Source organism: Lineus longissimus, chromosome 6 (assembly GCF_910592395.1).
Source record: "Lineus longissimus chromosome 6, tnLinLong1.2, whole genome shotgun sequence".
Classification (NCBI taxonomy): Eukaryota; Metazoa; Nemertea; class Pilidiophora; order Heteronemertea; family Lineidae; genus Lineus; species Lineus longissimus.
Window position 1 is genome coordinate 14,945,448 of NC_088313.1, and position 24,293 is coordinate 14,969,740.

Here is a 24,293-nt window from a genome sequence, read left to right on the forward strand (position 1 = left end):
CTTCTATAGTGGTGGTGATAATGTTGAATATGATAATGATACATCTGCAAGATCTGTTTTCGTGTTATTGACAATGCTGATGTCTTCGGGATGGTGATGATAACAGTAATGATGACAGGCATTGATTAAAAAAAACTAATCTTGTTTTTAATTTGGGCGTAAATGAAGAAAGGGACAACTTACAAAAGTACTGTATGGGAATGATTGAAAATGGCACAATATGGAACTTGTTGCTTTCTTCCAAGGCTGACAACAGCACTTGTAGTGGCAGAGAAAGTAACCAACAACAGAATTGGCGTCCGCGTGAAAAATGTGATAAAACGCTATAGTTATATTCTAAAACACCTGGGTTTAGAATGAACCGCACTTTACAGTGTAAATGCACTAGGCACGAATGAAGCCTCGTTTTGAATTCAGCGGTGATGGTCAGGCAACCATTACCGCTTGGGTTGGTGTAAAATATGGAAGCATTTCAAAATCATTTAAAACCACATTATTCGTTATTTAATTTGAGATGTTTTAGACTCCAAAATCAAGGAAAACACTTGGATGACAGTATTTTACAACTTATTTTCTTTGGCATCAGGATTTTCTCATTTCTCTTCCTACAACTATAGGCATTCAGCACAATGCAGCTTCATGACTACTATGGAAATGAAACGGGCATCATGCCGTCACTGCGGCAGCGAATACCGGGATCGGCAGAGCAGGCAGTACGTATCTCGTAGATCAGATTAAAATCTGACATCTTCGGTCATAACTTGCGACTCATTTTCACAACTGGAAATAGCTGTTACTGTAGTATACTGTTACAATGGCAAAGTCGAACTCTTTCGAAATGTTGGAAGATGGCACGATGTTGACAGTGTCAAGTAACTCGCAACAAACAATGAAAGAAAACTTTCTCAAAAAAAAACACGGTATCAACAGAGCACGGGAGAGTATGAGGCAGTTAAAAATTTTGGTAAACTTAAAGAGCAAAAGTTGTTGTTTTGAACAAGAAATCGGAGAGTTATTATGTTAGGTTGACTAAGGGTGCCAATTTAGAGTATCCGGTACCGTTGAATTACCTTGCCAAACATCGAGTAACAGCTATATTGGGTTGTAAATGAGCCAGCGGGACATGGATTGAAACTTGGAGAAGTTATCGTCCTTTTCCCCTTATATCTCTCCCTGTCGTCGGCTTTTTGTGTTACTTCCTGGCATGTCAAGGTCCCAGTGTACAGTCACTGCTTTAAGTAACCTGCATTGTCAAGTGCAGCATTGACGTAACTTGGTTTTATGACATAGGTGGAGGAGAAAAGAGGTTTTTGTCCCCCATGGCCAAAAAGCTAGCAACAGGGCTGTCTGGTGTGCTAAAATGCAGGTTAATTTTGGTCAGAACTGTATGAATTGTGACAAAGCATGCCAATGCATTACATTAGTCCAGTTTGAAACCTTGTGATGTACACAGAAAAATGCAAAGCTTTCGCACATTACCATGTGATAATGTTCCATTATCTCACATGGGATGGGATAAATGTGCAAAAGCTTTGACTTTTTCTGTAAGCTTATCAGCCTACAAGGTTTAAAACTGGAATAATGTAATATCCAAATGGACAAATGAATGTATACAAATGCCAATGTATATTGCCTTTCCTGATCTTCTTGACTTACTGTGATGGAGTCCAGTTATACTACGTTCACACTGAAGGCGAATTGAAACCGTCTTCCGGAGAGCGCTCTCCTGAAAGCGGTTTGTAAAATCCGGTCGCGTCACACTTGGGTCTTAAAGCGCATTCAAATCGGTTTAAAACGGGTCACACTGAATACGCATTAACGATGCGCCATCTATAAGTACATGGTTGAACTCACTCACAGTTATGTTGTGGGCATGCGCAGTGCGAACGCACTGCTTAATGCGCATTAAGCGTGCCACACTACGAATTCCAAAGCGGCTTCAATGCGAATTAACCAAAGCGACTTCGTTGATGCGCATTAAAGAACCGTATTTGTTAAAGCGGTTTGAAAACGGTTCAAACCGACCTGAGTGTGAACACCCAATACGTATTAAAGGTTTAAAGCGGATTCAATTCGCTTTATAACCCCAGTGTGAACACAGTATTAGATAGGATGGCATTTCTCCTCGATGATGCTGTGTGTAGTTATAGTTGCATGTTGCTCTTAAATAGCTCTGTGTGTAGCATGCTGTGGTAATGGGTCACATTAGCAAGTAGCCTAGCTGAACTTAAATCTATCACCACCATGATCACGTGTGGTAAAAAACACATTCTGCAATCACATTATACTCGAAATCACTTTTCTTAAAACTTTGCATCTTTTTTCTTGGCCCATATACATATGTAGATATTTAAGCGCCTAAAGTTCTCAACTTGGTTTGTTTCAAAAAGGATCTAAAATATATCAATTCATACTTATGACTTAAATTAATGTTAGGGGAATGCATGTTGTCTGATGATTGTCGCATGTTGCTTTACCTATGAACTCCTTCAAGTTGCCTTTGATGTCAGTATTAAAACTGCATGGCCTTTAGTGATGACTTCAAATAATGATTGTTTATCATCCTCCCACAACCAGAGTGTGACTTTAGAAATGATCTAAGACCTGTAATGGGAGAATATCCTGTACAGGCCTGGAAATAAAGCCCCAACACTTAACGTTATAGCCAATTGATACTCGTGAATCAAAACCTATAATACTTTGATATTTTTCATCCCTAGTTGCATGAGTTCCCGTTTTTCCCCATGCAGGTAGATGTAAACAGCATCCCGATTTCTCACGTTGCCCTTGAGTTCGCCCACAGTTTAGTTGTACGTTTCACCCTATTCAAACCCTGTTGAGCATTTTTTGAGTTAAAATTCACAGCTTGTTTTGCTGTTGCATGACCACGTGTGTTGCAAGTTCTGTTCAGTCCGCTGTCAAAATAATTACTGAAAACCGAAGCTGTTTTATACCTTAATTGGGATCAAGTATTTTTGCAAAACATCCAAGAGTGGTCTCCCTGCTGTGGTCCATGCCAGAGAGAAATGCAGCAGTAGTGTTGCTTGCAATAATAATTGCAAAATCCTAACCGTGCAAAAAACGGTGCGATTTTCTATTCTCATGAAAGCTGCATCGTACTTTTTGCATTTTTTGCAGGTATTTTGGAGTGAAAAATGCAAAAAGCTGGCGACTGCTGTCTGCATGGTTTCAGTACTTGTTGAGGCAATTTTGTTGATAACTTTTTGCATGATAAGCGAGCAACTGTTTTCTGCTTTTGTTTCAATTTTATTTGCCAGCAGTGGTAACTGTAAACTGCCAAACTTTTGGTGTTTCTTTGTCGTGTTATAAAGACTGCCAGGGTAGGTCGAAAATGCAAAATAAAACCTGAGGTGCCCGCCGAGGGTTTTTTATGTAATTTGAGGTCCACCTGATCAGCATTGGTCAGACAACCAAGGACCTTACAGCAAGATATTGATTTCTATTCTAAAGGGGCCCAGAATGAACAACCTGGCGGTCCTTAGTTGCGACACCGAGGACCATTCCCAACAGAACGAGATGTAGGTGACCAGGATCTTTAGAATGATGACCTCCGATTTAATAGTTGCCCTTGTGCGGGGTCGGTTGTGAGGATCCAAAAGTTTGAAAACACGTTCTTGCTTTTGTTGAAATGAAATTTACTAAACATTAAAAGGTTTTTCGGTCGAGAATCAAATATGTTGTCCTGAAGCTCCTGTTTATTTGGTTTTCAAAAGTTGATGTTGGGGATTGAACTTTGCAGACATTGTTTGTGAACTTTTTTGTTGTCTTCTAAAAATCATAACTTGGTACAATCTTGAAAGTATTCGAAGAAGGGCCATGGTTTTTGGCATTAAAGAACCTTTAGTGTATTTCCTAGAGATCGTGGTGTATTGTTCTTTTCCATTGAAAGTTACATATGTCTAAAGGTCGAGTCTTTCACTAAGATATGCGTGGTTTAAATGACCTTTTGACTACTACGTTTTAACGGCTGTTCCTTGTTCGAAATGTCAGAGTTTTACGGAAAAACACTCGTTGCAGGAAACACATGAATGGGGTCGATTTTTCGATTGAACCTCGTACTTATATGAGTCAACCATGAAAGGCACTCTCTTCTTCACAGCTGGTCGAGTTGATGTCAAGTTTGTACTTTTTCTGAAACTTGAAGATTAAAAGTTTCAGTTAGGGGACACCTCAAAGTCATTAAGTCTCTAAGATTTTATTGTTGGGTCAGCCATCACAAGACCTCAAAATCAAACCTGATAATTTCACAGGTGGTACGGCAATGATAAACATCATGCCTTTTATAGATTTAGCTTCGACTGAAACTTTATGGCCAAGGGACAGACAGTAAAGTCTACCCGTCTAGATGTATCCTATAGAAATGACAATACAGTCTCCAGCCATTTCACAATGGTCGCCCAGCTGACCAGTGCCCAAATATGTTGATCATGCAATAAGCAATCACGAGTGAGTGTTTCAGTAAATAATGAGAAATGGGCTTCCCTGGAAACAAATCATATCCACGGTGTTGACTGAAGAAACACACGAAAGATTTCATTGCGGTCGTTTTTGATATTTTTCATACGTTTTATGTTAGTGTTTTTTGTGGTCTCATCATTTTCTGTATGATTTCATGCGAACAGATTGAAGAAGGACTGAAGGTAGAACTATTGATGTCTAATCTGTCCTGCATGACTGTTACTGTTAGCACTAAGTCACATCATGTTTATGGACGTGTATGCAAAAGTACATGTGTGAAGAAAATCTGTTAGACCTCTCTTAGCAGTCCTAACCTCTCTATACTGGTAACTCGATCTCTGAGAGCCACTTTCGTTTTCTGTACGAAGACAAGATGTCTCTTGGCTGAGGTACCTTCTTAGAAACCATAGCAGTGACAATGATTATGGAAGAGAGATGTCAGAGATGATTTTAGAGCATTGTTAACTCTTTCAGTCCGTAACTTGTTTCGCGCGGTTTGATTTGAAAACCGAGGCGAATTTCAGAGAATCAGACTTAAATTGGCATACGATAGCACAGATTGCAGCGCTGTCTGATAACTACCAATCCAACTGTAATCGATTGAAAAGATCGTCACCGCTTTGTCACATGTTGCTTGAATCACCACAAGTGTATGCAAGGCGAAGGCATCATGTGACAGTGCGAGAAATTTGAATTTCGAAAAACCGTGAATATACGGTCTACGGCTTTGAAATCAAATATGGTGGACCGTATATATGCGGCTTGTGGGCTGAAAGAGTTAAGTTATGTCTTGTCGAGTATGAGAGGCATGTTGCTATATTTGGTGTTAATATCTCAATATAACCAATGAGATTTGCCTGAACCCATTACAGGATTAATAGTGGCATTTACACTAATTGAATAATTAATTAATTAATGCCACCAAACATGCCTCATCCAAATGGCACCGACATGCTTCTTTTTCCACCAATGGGGATTTCCTTGCCCTTGGACTGGATTGGAGACGATACATTATTGGCCGGAAAATAAGACCAAGTTTCGAGTGGTCTCCTATATTTCTCTGAAGCGATTGGCTTTCCCCTGGTCAAGTGAAATTGATCAAACTTTCACACTTTATGGATCAAATTGGAAGCTGCCTCCATCATCTTGTTTGATGGTGGTACTTTGTACTAGTAGTTGAGAGAGGATTCTGCAGATTTTCTCCCGGCCTTTTTTAATAGGCCCGGCATCCTTAAAGTATTCTAGGTTTACAGTATAAGAAGGGTTGAGAACGAGAAAGTATGATCTCCAATGTTTCCAATGATGGTTTTTGAAGCCATTGCTGAGATTTGGTCACAAACTCATCGGCATAAAGCCATGGGGATGTCGGGGTTGTGAGCTCTTTTGGGGCAGTATCCTTGATGACCCTGGTCTCGAAATCCTGCAAGGCTAATCCTCTGCATCTTGACCCCCTAAGCTAGCATCGCTACGACATGCTGGTGAAAGTAGGGGGTAGTCCGGATGCAGCGAACCAAGAATATTTTGTAAAGGATGCCTGAAAGAAGTTGTTTAATTGTGTAAAATGTGCCCAGCGCATGTCAATCAATGTAACACTAAATATTGTCGAGTATAGTATGTAGATCACTGCACCTTTGTAAAATGTTGCACATTTCTCTGTGTTTGTGACAGTCATATTGGAACTTACGGCACATCTAAACTCGGAAGAGATGTTTCTTCAAAAACAGGTCTCCTGATCTTAGATTCTGCACCAAGCATAAGCAGTTGAATCGGCATTGTTGACACGTTTGTGTATTATGATCAGTCAGTTAAAAAAACCTGAATTAGGGAAATGAAGCTTAAGATATTTAGACAACAGCTTCCAACTTTCTGTGTTGTGAGTTAGCTATATGTCTCTACCCTTGAATGAGCAGCATTTTCCCCTCCACATGTAGAATAGTTATATATTGCATTGTTGATACAGCCATACTCTTGTTTCAAATGGCATTCCTCCATCTTGCAATCATTCAAAAAGAGGATCAAATCAAAAGTAACTTAAGTGTATAATTAGATTCTTGGAGTCTGATATGTCTTGTGATACCTGCAAGCCCCAACGCAAACGAAAAAATGTAATGCTTTTCAAGTCTGATTGGCATTTCCTGAGTAGGTGAATCAACGACTCGCAAATCAGTATCGCATTAGCCACAGACGTGCCATCTCTCCGCACATATGACAATCGGATTTGTGCAGGAAAAGATGTGAGACAGACATTTAAATTAAATTCTCAACTATTTTTGGAGCTGGGTGATACTTTCAAGCCAAAAATATTGAGACATCTGTAAGGTTGCAGACATGTTCTCTGAAGCATTTGATACAGCTGCTTACGTAACTGGATGGGTCAAAATGTTCCACTTCTTGGTCAGTCTCATTTATGCCAAGTCGAACACCTCAATGTGCGTGTCATGGATTTGGTGTCTGATGTACTTTTAAACTAACAATCACGCAACTTTCAATCCCACAACTTTGGGATGCGTTGGGCCGACAGCATCGATTAGGACTGAATTTGAATAAGAATATGGATAAATTATGACGACCTCTCTCTGCTGTTTTCATGGCCTTGGCAAACGGAAGCGGGCCGTTGAATACACATGAAATATCAAGTACTCTGTCTGACAAGTCTGCATAAACTAAATTTTGACGACCTCTCTGCGCCATTTTCATGGCCTTGGCAAACGGAAGCGCGCCGTTGAATACACATGAAATATCTGATTTTGCCTCTTAGACCAATATGATTTTACGAAGCCTCGACACATGATTTTGTTAGTGTCGGGGAAAGAAAATCCATCAACTGCCAATATTTACATATGGCATTCAACCTATTTGAACACGGAGCGCAATGAATGTAAAAGTACTCTGTCTGACAAGTCTGCACGTCTGCGCACATTACATGTACAGGCGCAAACTGTATAGACTGCTTTCGAGTGGTTTGGTGGTCGATATGCCAACTCTTAAAGTGTCACTTACGCGTAATACATACGAGTAATGTGCATACGTAATTACCGGCAAACTCTCTCTGTGTTTGTTTTTTAGGAAGTGTTGCGTGAAGTGTATTTTTCTTTTGCACAGCCTTCGTGTAAGAATTAGGTAGTTTTGGAAGTGTCGGATGTAGAAAACTAATATGTCCTTTGAAGAACTTGGCAGATTTACAAAATGGATTTTTCTATGTAGTCTAGTTTCTAAGACAATTTGATCCAGCGTGTCAATTCCTGAAAAGCGTCCTTGCACAGACTTGGCGTATGAAGCGTGAAGTTTTGGAGGATGAGAAAACTAATACTTTCTTTGACATGTTTGAAGATTTAGGCATTTTGACTGAAAAACATATGTTTGTTTGTGATACTGCTTTTGAACGATGACATATTTACACTTAGACGGTCCATACATCATCTGTGTGGATTAACGATCACATGTATGTATGCAGTTGTCTAAAGATGTCTCTAGCTATGACAGTTTTAAAGTGAGGGTACAGACGGATATCTTTGTTTACAAAATGACATCATTACCGTTGGCTGCATGTGCGTACTCGTATCTCAACAGAGGGGATGGCGTGATGTAACAATACCAGCGTCACACGATCGTTGATTGTTTCACTTTGATAGGAGGTGTTTTTCTCGCCTATCTCATGACTTGCATGATATACTAGAATAAAACTTGAATCCGATTTTGTTACACTAGCAGCTGTACATCATCGGTTAAGCATCATTGTGTTATCGACAGAAATATCATCAGGTGGATGGTTTATCGCAGCTTTTTTTCATGAAAACTATGTTAAAGAGATACGAGAGTGTGCGCGCATGATGTTTACAAATTAGTCGTGACGTCATCGAAATCCATCTATAGGCAAGAGATTTCGTATTCGATCTTGCACATGAACGAATTTGACTTTTACAAGTGGATTATTGAAAAACATCTGTCTGCATAGCGTGATCAATGCATAATGTTTATTTACATGAAATAAAGCAACTTATGCTTTCACAAGTTTCATAGGGAAATGGAGGGGAGCTCTGTGAAAAAGGTTGGCTTGACGTCAAGTTCTGAAGACTAAACTTGAAAAAGGCATCGAAAAGTTCTATTTCTCATATAATTGATATCCTTCTCGGTTTTTGATTGCCTGCTTGCTTGCTGTTGAAAATTTCGCCTGCTTTCCGGTTTACGCAAAGCTTTTATCTGGCTATGGCTCAGAATTTCTTCCTAAACTATCTGTAGCTACAAGTTTGTAAACATTCATTATAACAAGGTCATAACCATTTTCATTTGATATTGTTTGAGTGAATAATAGATTAGTCAGATGATGAAAACCTTGATGAGAAGTCCGCTCTCAATTTGATAACCTCTGTCACTCCTCATTATTGCAGGACCTGCGTATGCAGTCGCACCTTCAATTCCCGATCAACATCAAGACAGAAGCCATGGACATGATGCCCTCGCAAACGTCGCCACTGATGCCGCTCGGCCTGACGCATCTGAATCATCACGGCATGCCGCCGATGACATCATCACCCGGCTCCATGCATCTTAACGCCCCCATGGACACATGCCCGACCATGCTGGGTTCGGCCATACCGATGGAGACCAACGAAATCCTGAATAAGGCCGGCCGGGCACGCAAGCAAAAGGAGGACAAGTACTGTGGTGTTTGCGGTGACCGAGCTCTAGGATATAATTTCGACGCTATATCTTGTGAATCTTGCAAAGCATTCTTCAGACGGAATGCACTGAAAGGACTGGTAAGATTCTGTTTTGCAAAAGTAGACAAAGTTTCTTTATCCTATAGTGTCATCCCTAATGAAAGGCTTTCTCGATGTGGCTTATGAGCCACTTATTACTTTGGGTGCCTGGCGGAAAGAAAGGCAGTTTGTACGCTATATACTGTGATGAACTGGCTGCATCTGAAAGTGCTGCTATCGGCGGTGGCTTGACCGTTGACCTTCTGACGAAGATTAATTGAGTTCAGATTAACCTTTGTGTGTGAAAGCGATGATCTCGTCAAAAAGTCATCTGTATTGAGACTAATGAGAGTCTCATAGCACAAGAGTTCAAGTCTTCGTGAGAACCAGGAATTTGTTTCTTCCGAAGTACTAGTGGGGATTCAAGGAACTTATAAGTTCCTGACTCTTCACAACCAAACCAAGATAGCCAGGAATTTAGAGAGTCTGTCAGATGAGACTGGAAGCTGTTGTCCCTTGCACCAGAGTGCCTGTGCCAGAATGAGTAAAAGTTCTCACAAATCCCCGGCAAAACTCTCAAAAGGTGTGAGAGGCGTAAATGATCGATTGATTGATTGGATGGATTGGAAATGATTTACAGACTGGGTACAAATAGGTTACAGTTTGTTCCAGTGATTCCCTTCTTGGGCTCTGTAACCATTGGTCAGGAGATGTAAGAGGTGAAGAAAACATGATGATCTCTTGCTAAAATGAGGTCTGTTTGCTGAGATGAGACTGTCTTATCCTTCCTTTGCTGCTCCCAAGAACAAAGTAACGAAACTGCGATCGCTTTCTATTCATAGCTCTGAAAGTCAGACAAACAAATGTCATGGTTTATTTTTGCCCAGAAAGTCTGACGAACTTATGAAAGTTCATGAGTAAGTCTGTTTGGGTCCAAATCACTGCTGTTATTATCTAACAAGATTTCATTTACGGATATTTTTCTCGGAGAAGGCTCAGTGTTTGAAGGGATAATAGCTTTGTAAAAATAACTGTATATTCCGTCTAATTTTTAGTCGTTTTCTCTTTCAGGACTATTTCAAGTGTCCATACGACGAGAAATGTAAAATGGATATATCGAACCGAAGATTTTGTAAACGATGCCGATTGAAGAAATGTTTCGAGATCGGAATGAGGAAAGAGTACATCCTGACCGAGGAAGAAAAAATGAAAAAGCGTCAAAAGATTGACGAAAATAGGTGAGAAATATATAATAAGAAACAACCCCTGGTTGTCATAATGTGCTATAGTCTATTTCATGAGTTTTGGCACTTTTAACATGCCAAAGAATATTTGACAATGTTTTCCCTCAAATTGCTTCTTATTGGTCATGTGTTGGCCGATTTTCGCCAAGAGAGTGTTTTTACATGCTTCAGATCAGAGTGACATTGAAGTTTCTCAGAAGAATACATTTTGTTCAACTGGTAGTTTTCTGTGCGAAATCAACCAAAATCGATGGTGCCATATCTCATGAAATAGACTATGGATTGTTTCTCATGTAAGAAAGGTTGTGGGGTTGTGCTCAATCAACCAGGTGATTAGATAGGGACGGGTCTCTTCCTAACAAAATATAGGTACTCTGTTACCTTTTCCCGCAGCAGAACCCCATGTTCTTGCTGCAGTTCTTTATCTGACCACTAGGTGGCGATACAGAAGCTATATTCTTCTTGCTGTCCTGTCGGTCGTTCTCATCGAAGACGGATTATCAGTACCATCACATCTCAAATCCTCGGATGACCATCCCAGCCACCACACGAACTCCTCAGAACTTGAAAATGAAATATAGCTGAAACAAAAACACGTCAAAGAAAACTGGACCAAGGATTCTCCCTTGGGTCATCTTTTCCATATCTGTATCGTGTGTACCCTTAGGCAAAATACTTGACCGTACTTGTGTCTCTCTCAATTCAGGAGTAGGTCACCCTGGGATGGTCCGGGGTCCACCCAATCCCAACCACCACGAAAGTAAGTACAAGAGCATGGATGAGAATCCTCTGGTTTTCCGGATTTATTGAATCTGGATTTTGAAAAAACACATTAAAAAGATGCAAAACAAGGCTTACTCTTTTGATAACCAATGGAATTTAACCACCAGTAGTCTCGTCTTTTTAATTACAGTATTCTTCAATGACCCAGCTGCTAAAAGAATCCACCCGAGCTAAGCAAATATTCATCATGTGATTTTAAATGAAATTTTATTGAATGAGAATTGGATGTTAAATGTGGTACAATAGCATTGACACACTTAGTTCCTCTCAACCCAATTATCATCACAGACTTAGTGCCTCCACCACTCTTCAGAGTGGACCCATTTTTGAGGGAAGCAGACGTCACAGTACTACAAATTTGAATAACTGAATGCAACTTGAAACAGGCAGATGTCACAATGCACACACTCTGACACCTGTTCGATTGTTTGTATATTCTATTCATGTGCAGTTGGTAAAAGTTTCAATAACCTCTTCAACAGTTAAGAGATCACTCTTCACATTTTGTGAATAAAGAAGCTGTGTGAATAATGATGCTGCTCCATTGTGGCATATCGAATAAGGAAGAATTGGGCCATTATGCCTTCTCTTATGATTCTGAAAGCAGGTTATGGTGACGACATCAACATTTCACCAAGTTCAGTTTCTCAGTAAGGGGAGCTTGGCACGACCAATGGCCAAGACCAAAAACTGGGCCACTCATAATGACTATGAATGCATGCTATCATGCCGACATCAAAAGTTGACAAGGTTTAGTTTGTTGGGAAGGGGGAGGGGTCAGAGAAGAGGAGAAACTAAAAAGAATCTAGTTTTTTCTGACATCAACATGATTTTGCTTATTCTTTCCATTAGAACAAACATGCAGAGCAATTACTAAGGCTGAGAACTAGGCCAATACCCTGATGCATCTGATAGTTGTTGCATCTCAAGCCGACCACTTTGCTCCAGGTGTCATTATTCAAATTGACTTTTTTTTTTGTTTTGTCAACACCTGTTGGTGCTTCGAACAGGCCAGAGGCAGTTATGTTACAATTATTTGTTATCAGAAATGTACTATATTACATTTCGAAAAGGCTGGCTATTTGCTGATCTGACCTTCTCCATTCTCTCAAAACTGGGCCTGTACAACACTGGGAGGTGGATGTCCAGATTCTTGGGAAAGACACCAACTATTCATCCTACTTTCAGGAATGGTGGCTGCAAAATCATGCGAATTAAAGTCGTGATTTTACCATTATTTGACAAAGTTTTCTTTTCTTTTCAGAATGGCTGCCAACGGCCTGGAAACTAACTGCAGGTAATTGCGAACTTGGGTTGGAAATGGCTGTATGAGATTGCTTAAACCTTCAATAAACACGTTTCCATCCACTTGTCACTTTCTAAACTGTGAAATGTTGGCAAATTGGCTTATTGTCGATTGGCATCAGATTCAATACCGCATTTGCTGCTGAGTGAAATTTCATTTGACAGTGGATTACGAAAATCTTGTAAATAAAACTCTGGTGAAAATTTCACGGCCACAGTTTTATAGAGTATTTAGTAAACTACTGGTGGAGTTACTTGTGCGTTATAGTGAAGGACCACTTCATGTTTGCTAACGTGATGAAATAGTCTGTCTCTGATGACATGTGCATCTCGGATACATTTCTGGTCACTGCACAAACTATTGTAAAAAAATTCAATTTGTTTGAGAATGCATGTTGAGAGTCTCGTTTATACTTTCAGGTCATCTGCAAATACATGTACCATTGATGTGGACAGGTAAGTAGAATTATTTGGGAAATTTGGTAATAAAGTTCTACATTTCACCCATCACTTCAGTCTACTGTCTGTGAACGCCATATTGATTTCAGGAAGGAGATTGCCTCTGATAGGGCAAATATGAACAACAGGTTCCCATATGCAAATTGATATGGAGAGGATATTGGTATTTTAAACAACACTTGAAACAGACACAGTGGCATGGCATTGAATAACTCTCACAACTGTAGATCCTATGTAATATTAGGTCGCTCAACATTTTAGTGAGGGGGACTTGCTTATACATGTATATTCGAAGACGAAACATTTTCATGTGTGAACTTTTCCGAGTTTGTAGTGTCTCATGTCTGTTTGCAGTGAACCGCGTGAAGTCATTCTGGAGAGGAAGAATGGTACGCTCTCCCCAAAGACACAGAACGCAGAGGTGACGAGTTCGCAGCCTCGTCGACAGCTGCTCGCCGAGGAAGAGAGCATGATCGAGGAAATAAAAGCAGCTTATAAGTCGTCGCTGGAAGTTTCGATTGAGGGTCCACCCAGAGACCAATCGAGTTGCATGGCTGATCTCGTAAACATTGCTGAACTGAGCGTACGCCGAGTCATCGATATGTCAAAAAAGATCAAATCATTTAAGTCGTTATCGCAGGCTGATCAGATCAGTCTACTAAAAGGTGGTAGTATAGAGTTGTTGATTCTACGCTCGGTTATCTCCTATGATAAGGACAAACAACAATTTCTCGACGAATCAGACATGGACTCGAACACCATGACGACGGAGCAGTTAAAAAACGCGGAAGGTGGCTTGTTTGAGGATCATATGAAGTTTGTTCGTTCCCTCGCAGTGGACTTAAAAGCAGACGAAACGATGTTGATTTTACTTCTTGTCGTTTCGTTGTTTTCACCGGACAGACCCAACCTTCTGGACAAGTCTAAGGTGTGCGCTGAGCAGGAGCGTTATTCAATTCTACTCAATCATTACTTGGAATCGAAGCTCCCGTACGGGCAGGCGCGATCAGTGTACCCCAAACTTCTCATGAAGTTGGTGGATATACGGAACTTGAATGAGGAGCATTCGGCCATCTTGGTGAAGGTGAACCCAGAGGGGATCCAGCCACTGATGATTGAGCTGCTCGATTTACGAACCTGAGGCGGTGGCCCGGGAAAAAACAACTTTTAGCATCTAATTTTCATGTGTTTCCAAATAGTTCCGGTGTCCCATTGATAACTTCTATGAAAGATAAATGTTATAAATATTTTACTGCTGATTCGAACGTAGGTATGTGCTATTCTTAATCAGTACGAATGACATGTGATTCCTCTTCGTCGATTGGTCAATTTCATGCGCTGCTGCGAGGGCAAACGTAACGATACAACAAGTCATTCCAGCGCGCTGTAAGGATCTTGTGAGATTCACTCAGATCGTGGGAATTATACCAATTACGTCTTTGGTCGCATCCAAATTGAGGACAGGGATTGAACGTACCGACTGATTATGGTAATTCTGCTTTGATTACTGCCATGTATGTGTGTCGATGTACGACCGGGCGCGAGTTTGGGGTTCCGTTGAAAAACGAGCCATGCGCTAGTGCATTCTGGCACAGTTGCAAGCAGAACTCCGTCTAAGCATAGACTAGGTGTGCGATAATTGCTTGTGTAGACTTGACCGCCCCTAATGAACGTCCAGTTTCTTCGTGCCGACAGTATTGGAGAATTGTTTCGGAACGCAGCGACCGTCTTCGTGACGAGGCCACGCTGCGTGGCCAGACTTCAGGATCGAGGTGTATATTTGATGCCTCCTTATGAATCATTAAACCATCAAACCGACTGTACCAACTTATCTTCGGGGATAATATGAAACCAAAGCAAGTGAACTGTGATTGTACGTTGCCAGGTAGTTTTCTTCACCTTTTGTGTCAAGTCTGAGCCCTGCTTGTTTTTTCATCTCAAGTGTGTTTTTGTGCGAAACTTTTAGTTCATTAGATTCTCTCAATGAGTCTTGGCTGCATCGCTGTTTTTGGCTTCGGCATGCTTGAATTTGAGTCTGAAAGTTTGTGGGTGTCGATGATAAAACCAATACAATATGATAATTGTATAAAGAACTGGTAAGAAAATTTATCACAAAACTTTAAAACCTCTAAGTCTTGTCAACTTTTGATATACGACGAATAATCGTATTTCGATCATAAGGATCTCATCAGATTCAGTTACAAGGAAGAATTTGACGCTGAGATGAGCAGGGGGGAGTTCCCATCATGCACTTGGTGAAGAAAACTCTGCGACGTCTCAACTTGTGGTCTGAAAATGGCGTGCATCGCATCAGACTCTTTGGTGATTGGTCAGAAAAAAAACTTTGCTGAGTATCGCGTCCAGACGTTTATTTACCGTTGTTTCCACGGTGTGCTTATTAGGACTAATCGTTTCTATTCACTCATTTAATCATATCTTACGGAATATCATAGTTTATTCAGTTGTCACTCATGATGGCTTGTCCGTCTGATAACAGAAGTCGGGGAGTGGTTTCCTTTTCAAATCAGGCATCATATTGCCGCGGTTTTGGACGTTTTAAGTAACTAAATTGGCGGAAGGTTAGCATGAGTGGCATAGGCATTGAAAAAACAAAAATAGGGTAAACAGTTTTGGAATTTAACTTAAATTGAGTGTGCATTTGCATCTCTTGGCCTTGTGTCAGTTTGGGAGTGTGTTTCCCGATTATATTAAACTGGCCTTTGGCGCTTCTGTATATTTTGGCGCAGTGGTGTCTAAATCTAACTGTTGTCCTATGTATCCATTTACGGTAGTCCACGAGTGTTTGGCAATCATTGGAGTTTCTGTTTTAGAGCGTACCTGTGTATTAATTGTGCAAGCCTCGGAGAGTGCAGGGATAGATTGGTGTCATTCATTTGAATCGGTAGCCTTGATCGTTTTGGTTGCGCACGAATGAAAATATCATCGGGCCAGTAGAAGCCAGCTGAACAGTTCAAATCATTTGAAGTTGCTAGGCCCATGAAGTTATAACGTGGTATAGTTCACTGTATATAACTGGGCCAATGTCAAAACACTCCCCCCTATGCCGGAAACTACGGCAGCGTTTCCCGTGCGAACATGTTGCGTTATGATGCGTTCAAATGTGAATGTTGACCCTTGCTGGGTGAAGATGGCATGTGCGTGAACTTTTCCATTCTTGGTTTTTGTAACTTTGAAACAGAGTTTAGACTGTACAGCAGGTTTTTGGCCGGTCTCAATTCATAACGTCATTATGCACAGAGAATCTGCACAAAATCATTGTCACAAAAATATTTTGACGGCAAATGCCGCATCGTCATAGAAACTTGGCAGCGTCTGCATAACATGTAATATTCGTCATAAAATTATCAATTCAATACTTAAATACTGCCATTTGCAGCATATCGCTGTTTTTGAAACAAAACCATATGATAGGTCATCACACTGAAGTAAATCATACGAACAATATTTGTGTTGTGTCTCCGAGGTTTGTGTTCATTGTGCCATCTTTTGAAATCGACTGGAATTATCTCAAGGAACTGCTATGTACATCTATAACCTTTGTACCTCTAAGTGTATGAAAGTGATACCCAGCGATGAGACCATGAGCAACTTTTGATGAGGACGATTCATTTTGTATATTCTCACTGTCTTTGAAGGACAATGTACATGTATTGTCACCCCAATGACAATGCTACTCAAAGTGGTGTCACTCTCTGAGTTTGATAGAACCATACTCATGAAGCATAATATCAACACATTTCTGTGTCATGGACAAATTCGAGTCAATTTATGATCCAAAAGCTGCCCTTGGCCCTGTCCGGGTTAAAAAAATCCGTCATCGGTTTTATAAAGACTAGTGTATATTGCAGTGTAATCTTGTGTTATGTTGGTCTTTGGCTGATGTAGGGTTCTAAAGATGTTGTACTATGTTACATCTCGGGTCAAGTTTGGAGCGCTAGTTGACGCTGTGGTATGTGTACAGGGTGGCCCGATACAAATGTCTCCAAACTAATGAATAAAGTATTACAAAAGGAGACTTTATGAGACTGGCCTGTAATGTACATTGGCATGCAAAGGCCTTGATCAGAGATGTAGTTGAGCATATATACATTATTATCCAGCATAAGCTTAGCACCCTGCCTATGTGAGTGTTAGATGTTCTGTAAACGAGTTACTTTTGCCAAATTATTGGCAGCAAGGGGTACATGTGCTACAGATTGATATTGGGTACTTAAATGACAAAAGAATACAACTCCTCAAACTGAAAAACTTTTCTGAATCATGCACTTTCGATTCTTAACCAAGGTGAAAAAATTTGGCTTCGACAGTTTTGGTAATATTGAAATATTTTCCGCTAATAGCTTATTTCTGGCAGTGTTTGAGATGCTGCGGGAAATCATGATTAGTGTCAGGTCGGTGATTTCAGCTTTTTACTTGATATGGCCTGTCATGAGTTAAAAAGTTTGGGACGATTTAAAGAGTTTTGGTTGCAAATCAATTATAACAAAAGAGTGTCTGTCCTGAGCACTTTTTGAAAGAATTTGGAAAAAGTATGTTATAGTTTTTTCGAAATTTTGCCACAAAACTTTACATTTAGATTAGTGAGGATAACAGATCAGGGTCTGTTCGGCAAATTTTGTAAAAAGCTGAAATAATTCTGCCACTTGGATGAATGTGGAAATCGGTGATGAAATTATGCAGGGTATAGTGCAAAAATTGGATGCTCAAGCTTTGGGAGTTATCTCAACTTCTTTTCAATCATAACATTTTGGCAACTTGGTTCCATTTCATATTGCATAACACTCTGTCAACTGTCTGACAGAGGCTAAAATGTAAACTTTTTCCACTGATGAGAAAACTTTTGTTAAATACTTTAATTTTCACTATCACTCTATATAGCTTTATGTGTTTAGTTCAGATCGGCCAAACAAGAAAATTATTTTTTTGAGAAAATCGTAATTTTTATCAGGGTAATAATTGTATCAATAATGCTTTTGTTTGTAATTTTGAATGTCAAATTGTAATTCTTTTTTCGACACCAATGCCGGGCATTAAAATGAATCCATAAAGTGCAGTCACGGAGTGGGGATCACTAATGATGTCATGATTTTTTCCAGGTTTCGAATTTTAGAGATTTCAGAAAAAACCGCCACAATAATCATGCGCATGCAATTTTATTCATTATATTTTTGTATTTTGAAATGATAGTTTTGAAATCATTGATTTCTTCAGGCTAATTATTTTTTGGCAATACATGTAACTAGGGTTGTAGGTTAATGACTGCATTTTATCATTCATTTGTAAAAACATGTTGCATCTTTTGCATGAATTAAAAATCTTTAGTCTGTAATTTTGCCAGTCGTTTCAAAATCTGTTCCAGTACCAAAAGTTAAGTTTGCATCAGTTGTAATTTCCTTATAGTCTAAAAAAACCAAATGTGTATAATAAGTTTGAGAATTGGTCAAGGTCATGTCATGTCTGTTACATTTTCGACAACAGTAATTGTGAATTTTATTTCAAATTAACAAGCTTTGAGTATAAAGAAAGCGACAATGAACATTTTGGTTATCACGTTATTTACAAACCAAGCCTTTTGGCGGTAATTTTCTCCGAAGTTTTAGAGAAAAAAATTTGTCGAATATTATTGTATCTATGACCCTGGCACATTTGAATGCCTGAAAAACCTTATTTTGATTGGACATTTTGTCACACCAGATGTATCACCCCATTTCGAACTTACTTCTATAGGTCAGTAGAGAAACGTCTGAAATCTCGACAATGCATTAGGTTTGCCTTTCGTCTTGTAAACAGAGTTCCAACTGCAGGCTGGTTGAATTTTGTTGTCCTTTTTAATTAGTATTTCCTCTCTTTTTCATTTAGAGAAGTGGAGAAAGTTCTGTTCTGTCCCAAGTCTGATTCGAGTCAAAAACCTACCTCAATTTTCCTCAAACTTCAATTTTTTTCACTGGATGTTGATTAGGTGTGGACTGACTCGATGATGACTGGAAGTTGAAGTACGAGGAAAATTGAGTCAGGTTTTTGATTGAATCTGACTTGTGCCAGAACAGAACTTTCTCAACTACTAGTAATTGAGTTATGCTATCTTTTAATGCTACTGGTATTTCACCTCGTAGATCAAGTGTCCAAAGCAAGGAAAGCCCCTGCAGAAAAAGTACCAGGGCACATCCCCCTCGGTGTTATTTTCATTTTACTTTGGCCCTTTCTTTAAATACGCTTCCACCTCCTCTGCTTTTGAAGGGTACATCACGTCTGCATGTTCAGTAGGTTCTAAATAAAGGCAATGTCACTCTTGCATGCATCAAATTCTTTTAAAAAAGTAAGAAGAAAAAAGTGTGAGGTCCAGAAACGTCCATAACAAAGGTGCAAGACATATGCAATCTTGAGCAAACCACATGTGAACTTCGAACATTTTTAAGACTCACCCTTTTGAAATTGAAAGTGTGAGATCAAGAAATTTGCAGAATATTAAAAGCGCATTTTGTGGAAACTAAATTTTTTGATGTACACAACTCGCCAGTTTGATTTTTAGAACCTGCTGAACTGTCCATCCAACACCTGCTTCCACCAAATGAAAGGTACAAGGTATATGTAGCAATGGCATATCACATTCTCCCTCGAAGTCACATAGAAATAGCTTCACGTTTGTAGAGAGCTTTTAGACTGCAATCACTTTTCAGGAAGGGTGCATGCAATTGCCCCTTCCCTAATCCCAATGTTTATGAAGAACGATTTTGATGCAAGATATATAGGGAAATCATGATAGTACTACAAAGCAAAAAAGAAATACCCACAAATCAGTATTTTCTCATGACGTGGCTAAACAATGTATGTAGAAGGCACTTTTCAATATTGCCTTCTCAAGCCCCCAACAGACATTGAATCTTATAAGTTAGAGATTAAAAAGTCCCCCTTTGAAGCAGTTCAGAATTTTCCAAATTGCAAACATTTTGGTTGAAGCTAAAGTTCAAATTCGAGAGATGTCATTTGGAATTTTCAAAGCAAACTCTCACTCTTTTGAGAGTTTATGCACTGTTCAAACATATACCTGTTTTGAACTCGGTTCAAAACCTGATAACATACGCCAATGGATACCTTCAAATTTGGTCTGTTCTGTGTTCTAGTTTCTGTTCGGTGTGTCCTACACAGTGATGTAACCCAAAATGAGCCCTGTATATTATAACTACAGTTCATTCTTCTGACCCCTTTCGAAATTTCGACAGATTTCGACCGATTTCGACTGAGCACACTTGCCTTAGAGCTTAGAGAAAATTGTAGTACTTTTTGTTGTTTGTCGGTAAACCAATTCAAAGACTCTTACACAGTGAGAACAATGCAATTATGCCCATGTCCAACAAGGAATCCAGCCAAGAAGTGCATTGCAGAGAAGCAATTTTAATTGCTGCAACTTGCAGTTTTATTGCATGCGACTAAAATCACTTGTTTGTAGTGGTCATCACAGTCGCCTGCAGTAAAAATTGGTGATTGTAGCTACCTGCAATTACTATCAAACCCAGCGATTACTAGTTTTACCTGCAGATATGAGAAGTTTTTTTCGCACAGCGCAGTGATTATAGTCGTTTGTCAGAGCAATTTAAATCTCTTGTTGGCATGGTACATTTGTCATTGGTCATTAAAAGATTAGTCTCATTTAGGGTTGGTCTGGCGACGTCTCTTCTTGTTTTAGCAATTTCAGTTTCATTTCTTGCTCTTCTTTTTGCAGCTGTGTTTTCACAGTCTATTTTAGTTGTTTTATTTTAAAACATGTTTAATCTTTAACCAGCCTGTTATCTTTAGAAAACTTGACGAAGTGTTGCAGGATAAGGTTTGAAGACTTTCTCTGAAAACTTTTTATTTTCACATTGTTTTGGAGCAAGATCAATGGCCGAAATGAGATACATTTACTAGATCCTATCGACAATTATTTTATTGCCAGAATGTTACTAAATTTATAAAGTTCTCGGTGTCCATGTACAATGAATAAAAACCTGCAAATTATTGTTTTTTACAGACATGTGGTTAACTTGTTGGCTAATGAATCATTTTCATCTTTCAAAACCAAAGAAACAGAATGTGCAATAATTCGTTGAAAGCAAAAAGTAAAACATGGCTAGCTTAATCTTGCTGCAATCGGTATTCTTCAGAGCCTTCTACCATTATAAATTGAATCGAATTTTGAATGAAAAGAATCATTCATTAAAATGTACTTCCTCCGAGTGCCCTTGACCTTTGAAACAGTTCTTGTAAAGTATGTCCCAAAAGAGCTGTTTGCACTGCACCTATCCTTTCAGTATCATTCAGTTATCTTGCCACGAAACGAGTATTAAAAACGTCCCCAATTTTGTATATGTTTTAAGTGTTCGAATGGAAATAATAACTTTTGGTGCTTGCTAGTTAGTCGATTATGCATTGGTAAGCTATTTTATGTTTCATGGACATGTGGGATGCACTTCCCTTTCATGTTAATGATGGTTCATACCAAACCTGTAACTTTTCCCTTTTGACACCACAATTTCGAATGTATAATATTTTGGGTAAAATAGATTTAAAATTGGTTAGAGCCACTTCCAGAGAAACGATAAATAGCTAAAATCAATTTCAGATCATGTGTGACACTCAAAAAATGTTGAAGTTCAGACAAGTTCAGACAGAAGTAAATAATGTTTCACTCCATTGACTGAAAGTTATTTTTGAGGTGGTCCCCTAAAAGTGTCCCAGTTTCACATCATTCGTTTCATAGGAATTCTTACCAAAAGTAAAACTTTATTTTTATCTGTTTGTATTACTTATCGTTCTGTAGAGCATACCAGTTGTATTGGTAGCTTTTTGCTAGTAGCCTTGTGCTAATGAATCAATATCGTTTAAGGTATTCAGGTTTGGAAAATATTTAGTAAACTGTGACATTATTGAAAAGCTATAACATTTTCCACGAAACTGATTATGTTTGTTCTGTTATTAGGAAACTGAGCTTTCTGTGCATGGAAGAATCAGGCTAAACAGGGTATCTCAAAAAAAAGTTGTGTTATTTCTGTCATGAGATAAGTTCATGGGTTTCATTGTTGCACATGAGGTTGGCAGAAAATAGGATTTTGGGACTGCATACGAGTGTTTAAGATTTTGATATTTTGACTTATCAAGACATGTTTATTATCAGCTACCAAGTTATTTGCGATGCTATCTCAACTTGCCTACAAATACAGCACTAAGATTAGCCTAGGACGATCCCGGCTCCCTCTGGTTAGTATCCGTAATATTCAAGGAGTGTACGGGACTTCTTGCAATGTCGAAGAGTTGCGGGATCAAGAAAACTTTTGATTGGCATATGGGGCAAAGGGAGGCGTTGGGGCGGGGAAATTTGGACGCTGTTTCATTTGGTGGTTACGACCTCTCCTTGTTTGTTTAGATTCCGTCCTCGTCCTGAAGGGGAATCTCTTCAAACGTGTTAAGATCAATATGAGATGTCACCTCCTTGTCTGATGGCGGCCGGTGTCTTGACGTCATGGCCGACTTGACGTCCCTGTCCATAACATATCTTAGCGCAGTATCTGTTGGCAAGTTCTATCTTCATCCTCTGTTGGCACAGATTATGGTTGTAGTATCGTTGTGTCGTTGGCTTCTAGAGATTGCCTATGAGTGAGTTATTATACTTTATACATCACCCTTTTATAGGCTGAGACGCTCATCTATTCATTTTACCGCAAATCCCTTCATGATCACTCAATGAAAATGATATTGGACAGTGCACAATAAGTCTTGATTAAACTTAAACAGGTAACAAAATAGCTACTTTTTGGCAGATTTTATTGTTCAGGTCTTGAGCCCACTTTTCATAGAAAATTGCGGCTAAGTATTGGAGATATCGGATATCATGAAAGAGAAACATTTCCTTGTAAAAGTTTTAAAGAGCAGTTCCAGTATTTTATAGACAATTCATATACAGTCTCATTTTAATTTTCTTCAAAAGGATTATGGAATAATTATGTCCTCAGTCCACTAAGGGTTTTATTGTCACATCCCCTGTTTTCTGAATGGAGTCTTCCAAACCATTAATTAGAAGTGTCTATTCGGGGAAATGGGGGGTGGTGAAAAGTTTAATCCAGTTAAACTAACTATCTTGACTTTGGTGTCAGATTATGGGTAAATACATGTAAATATATATATGTAGTTTTTTGTACATAGAGCTATTTCGACGTTGGTCCGTCGAATCATACAGTCAGTATCAGTTACAACAGAATATAACATAAAAATTACTCAACACTTTTCAAGTATTCTTTAATATTGCAAAATATCCTGTCCCTAGTTATGAGAAATTCTTTGGCTTAATATTCTTTAGGGCATTGAGCGAATTAAAAAAAAGTTAACGACAGTTCGTGGTGAAATCCTTTGATGAAAATGTAATTTGTCGCGGCATTTAATTGCTTTAGATGTTGCGCCAAATCACAGGTGATTAATCTGCCTCACTGAAACTGAAAAGGTACCATTACAATAGTTTATCTCAACCTGGGTTTAGTTATTGTATCTGTGCACTATGTACTATGATTCTACAGCTATTGTGACTGAAGTAAGGTTGAAATAAGCTGTAGAGATGTTTTCAACTAAAACTACAGGGTGTGTCTTAAAAATCGCTTACAAATTAGAGTCTTTGTAATGAGACAGTGGAAGAGGGTTTGCACAATCTGCATGGTGTTGTATTGTGCTTTATGTTCACACACATAATTAGGCCCGTCAGTGTCATGGAATATTCTGAAGAATTTCTTGGTGAAAGCAATGAGCAGATTTCCAAAAGCTGCCTATATTGTTGCCAATTTTAACCCTCAGCTCACAGTCATTGTATTCTTTTGATTCACCCTGTAGTTTCGGAGAAGTGGATGGTCTTCACCCTTGTTTGATTAGGATAGTTGTACATTATGCACTGAGTAATGTAGAGGTGTCCTGGTTCTATTAAGGGTGGCACTACTGACGATGGTGTCACTATAGAATATTATCAATGTAGTGTTGCCAATCATTACATTTTATTAAAAGTTTCATTAAAATTCAGACAAATTGTTATGGAACATTGTTGTTGTCTTCTTTTTATGCCTTGATTTTGATCGAAAAATAACTGCAAAATGCGTCACCCCATATGGATCCTCAATGGACCAACATGAGAATTGTTAACCAGCTGGATGAGTCACTCGCAACCCTGGCACTTGTCTCCTGCACCTACAGCAGTCTTTACACCAACTTTGATATCAAGAGGCGGAGTATATTTAAAACCGCTGATTACATCAGGATGTCTTGACACAGACTTTCTGATTTGGATGAG

General features: G+C 39.1%; 1 protein-coding gene across 11 annotated transcripts in view; it reads left to right on the plus strand.

Moving 5' to 3' along the window:
• Window positions 1–24,036, plus strand: part of LOC135489775 (nuclear hormone receptor HR96-like) — a 104,406-nt gene extending 80,370 nt beyond the window's left edge. For 9 of the 11 annotated variants that reach the window (XM_064775293.1, XM_064775294.1, XM_064775299.1 and 6 more), the window contains 8 exons: window positions 618–713; window positions 4,644–4,661; window positions 8,868–9,239; window positions 10,251–10,417; window positions 11,130–11,183; window positions 12,471–12,503; window positions 12,932–12,967; window positions 13,325–24,036. In XM_064775293.1, coding sequence (XP_064631363.1) covers window positions 618–713; window positions 4,644–4,661; window positions 8,868–9,239; window positions 10,251–10,417; window positions 11,130–11,183; window positions 12,471–12,503; window positions 12,932–12,967; window positions 13,325–14,111 — 1,563 coding nt within the window. In that variant the 3' untranslated portion in view covers window positions 14,112–24,036. The remainder of the gene's footprint in view (window positions 1–617; window positions 714–4,643; window positions 4,662–8,867; window positions 9,240–10,250; window positions 10,418–11,129; window positions 11,184–12,470; window positions 12,504–12,931; window positions 12,968–13,324) is intronic. The other 2 variants (XM_064775303.1, XM_064775302.1) reach the window with 2 other exon arrangements.
• Window positions 24,037–24,293: the final 257 nt, after the last annotated feature.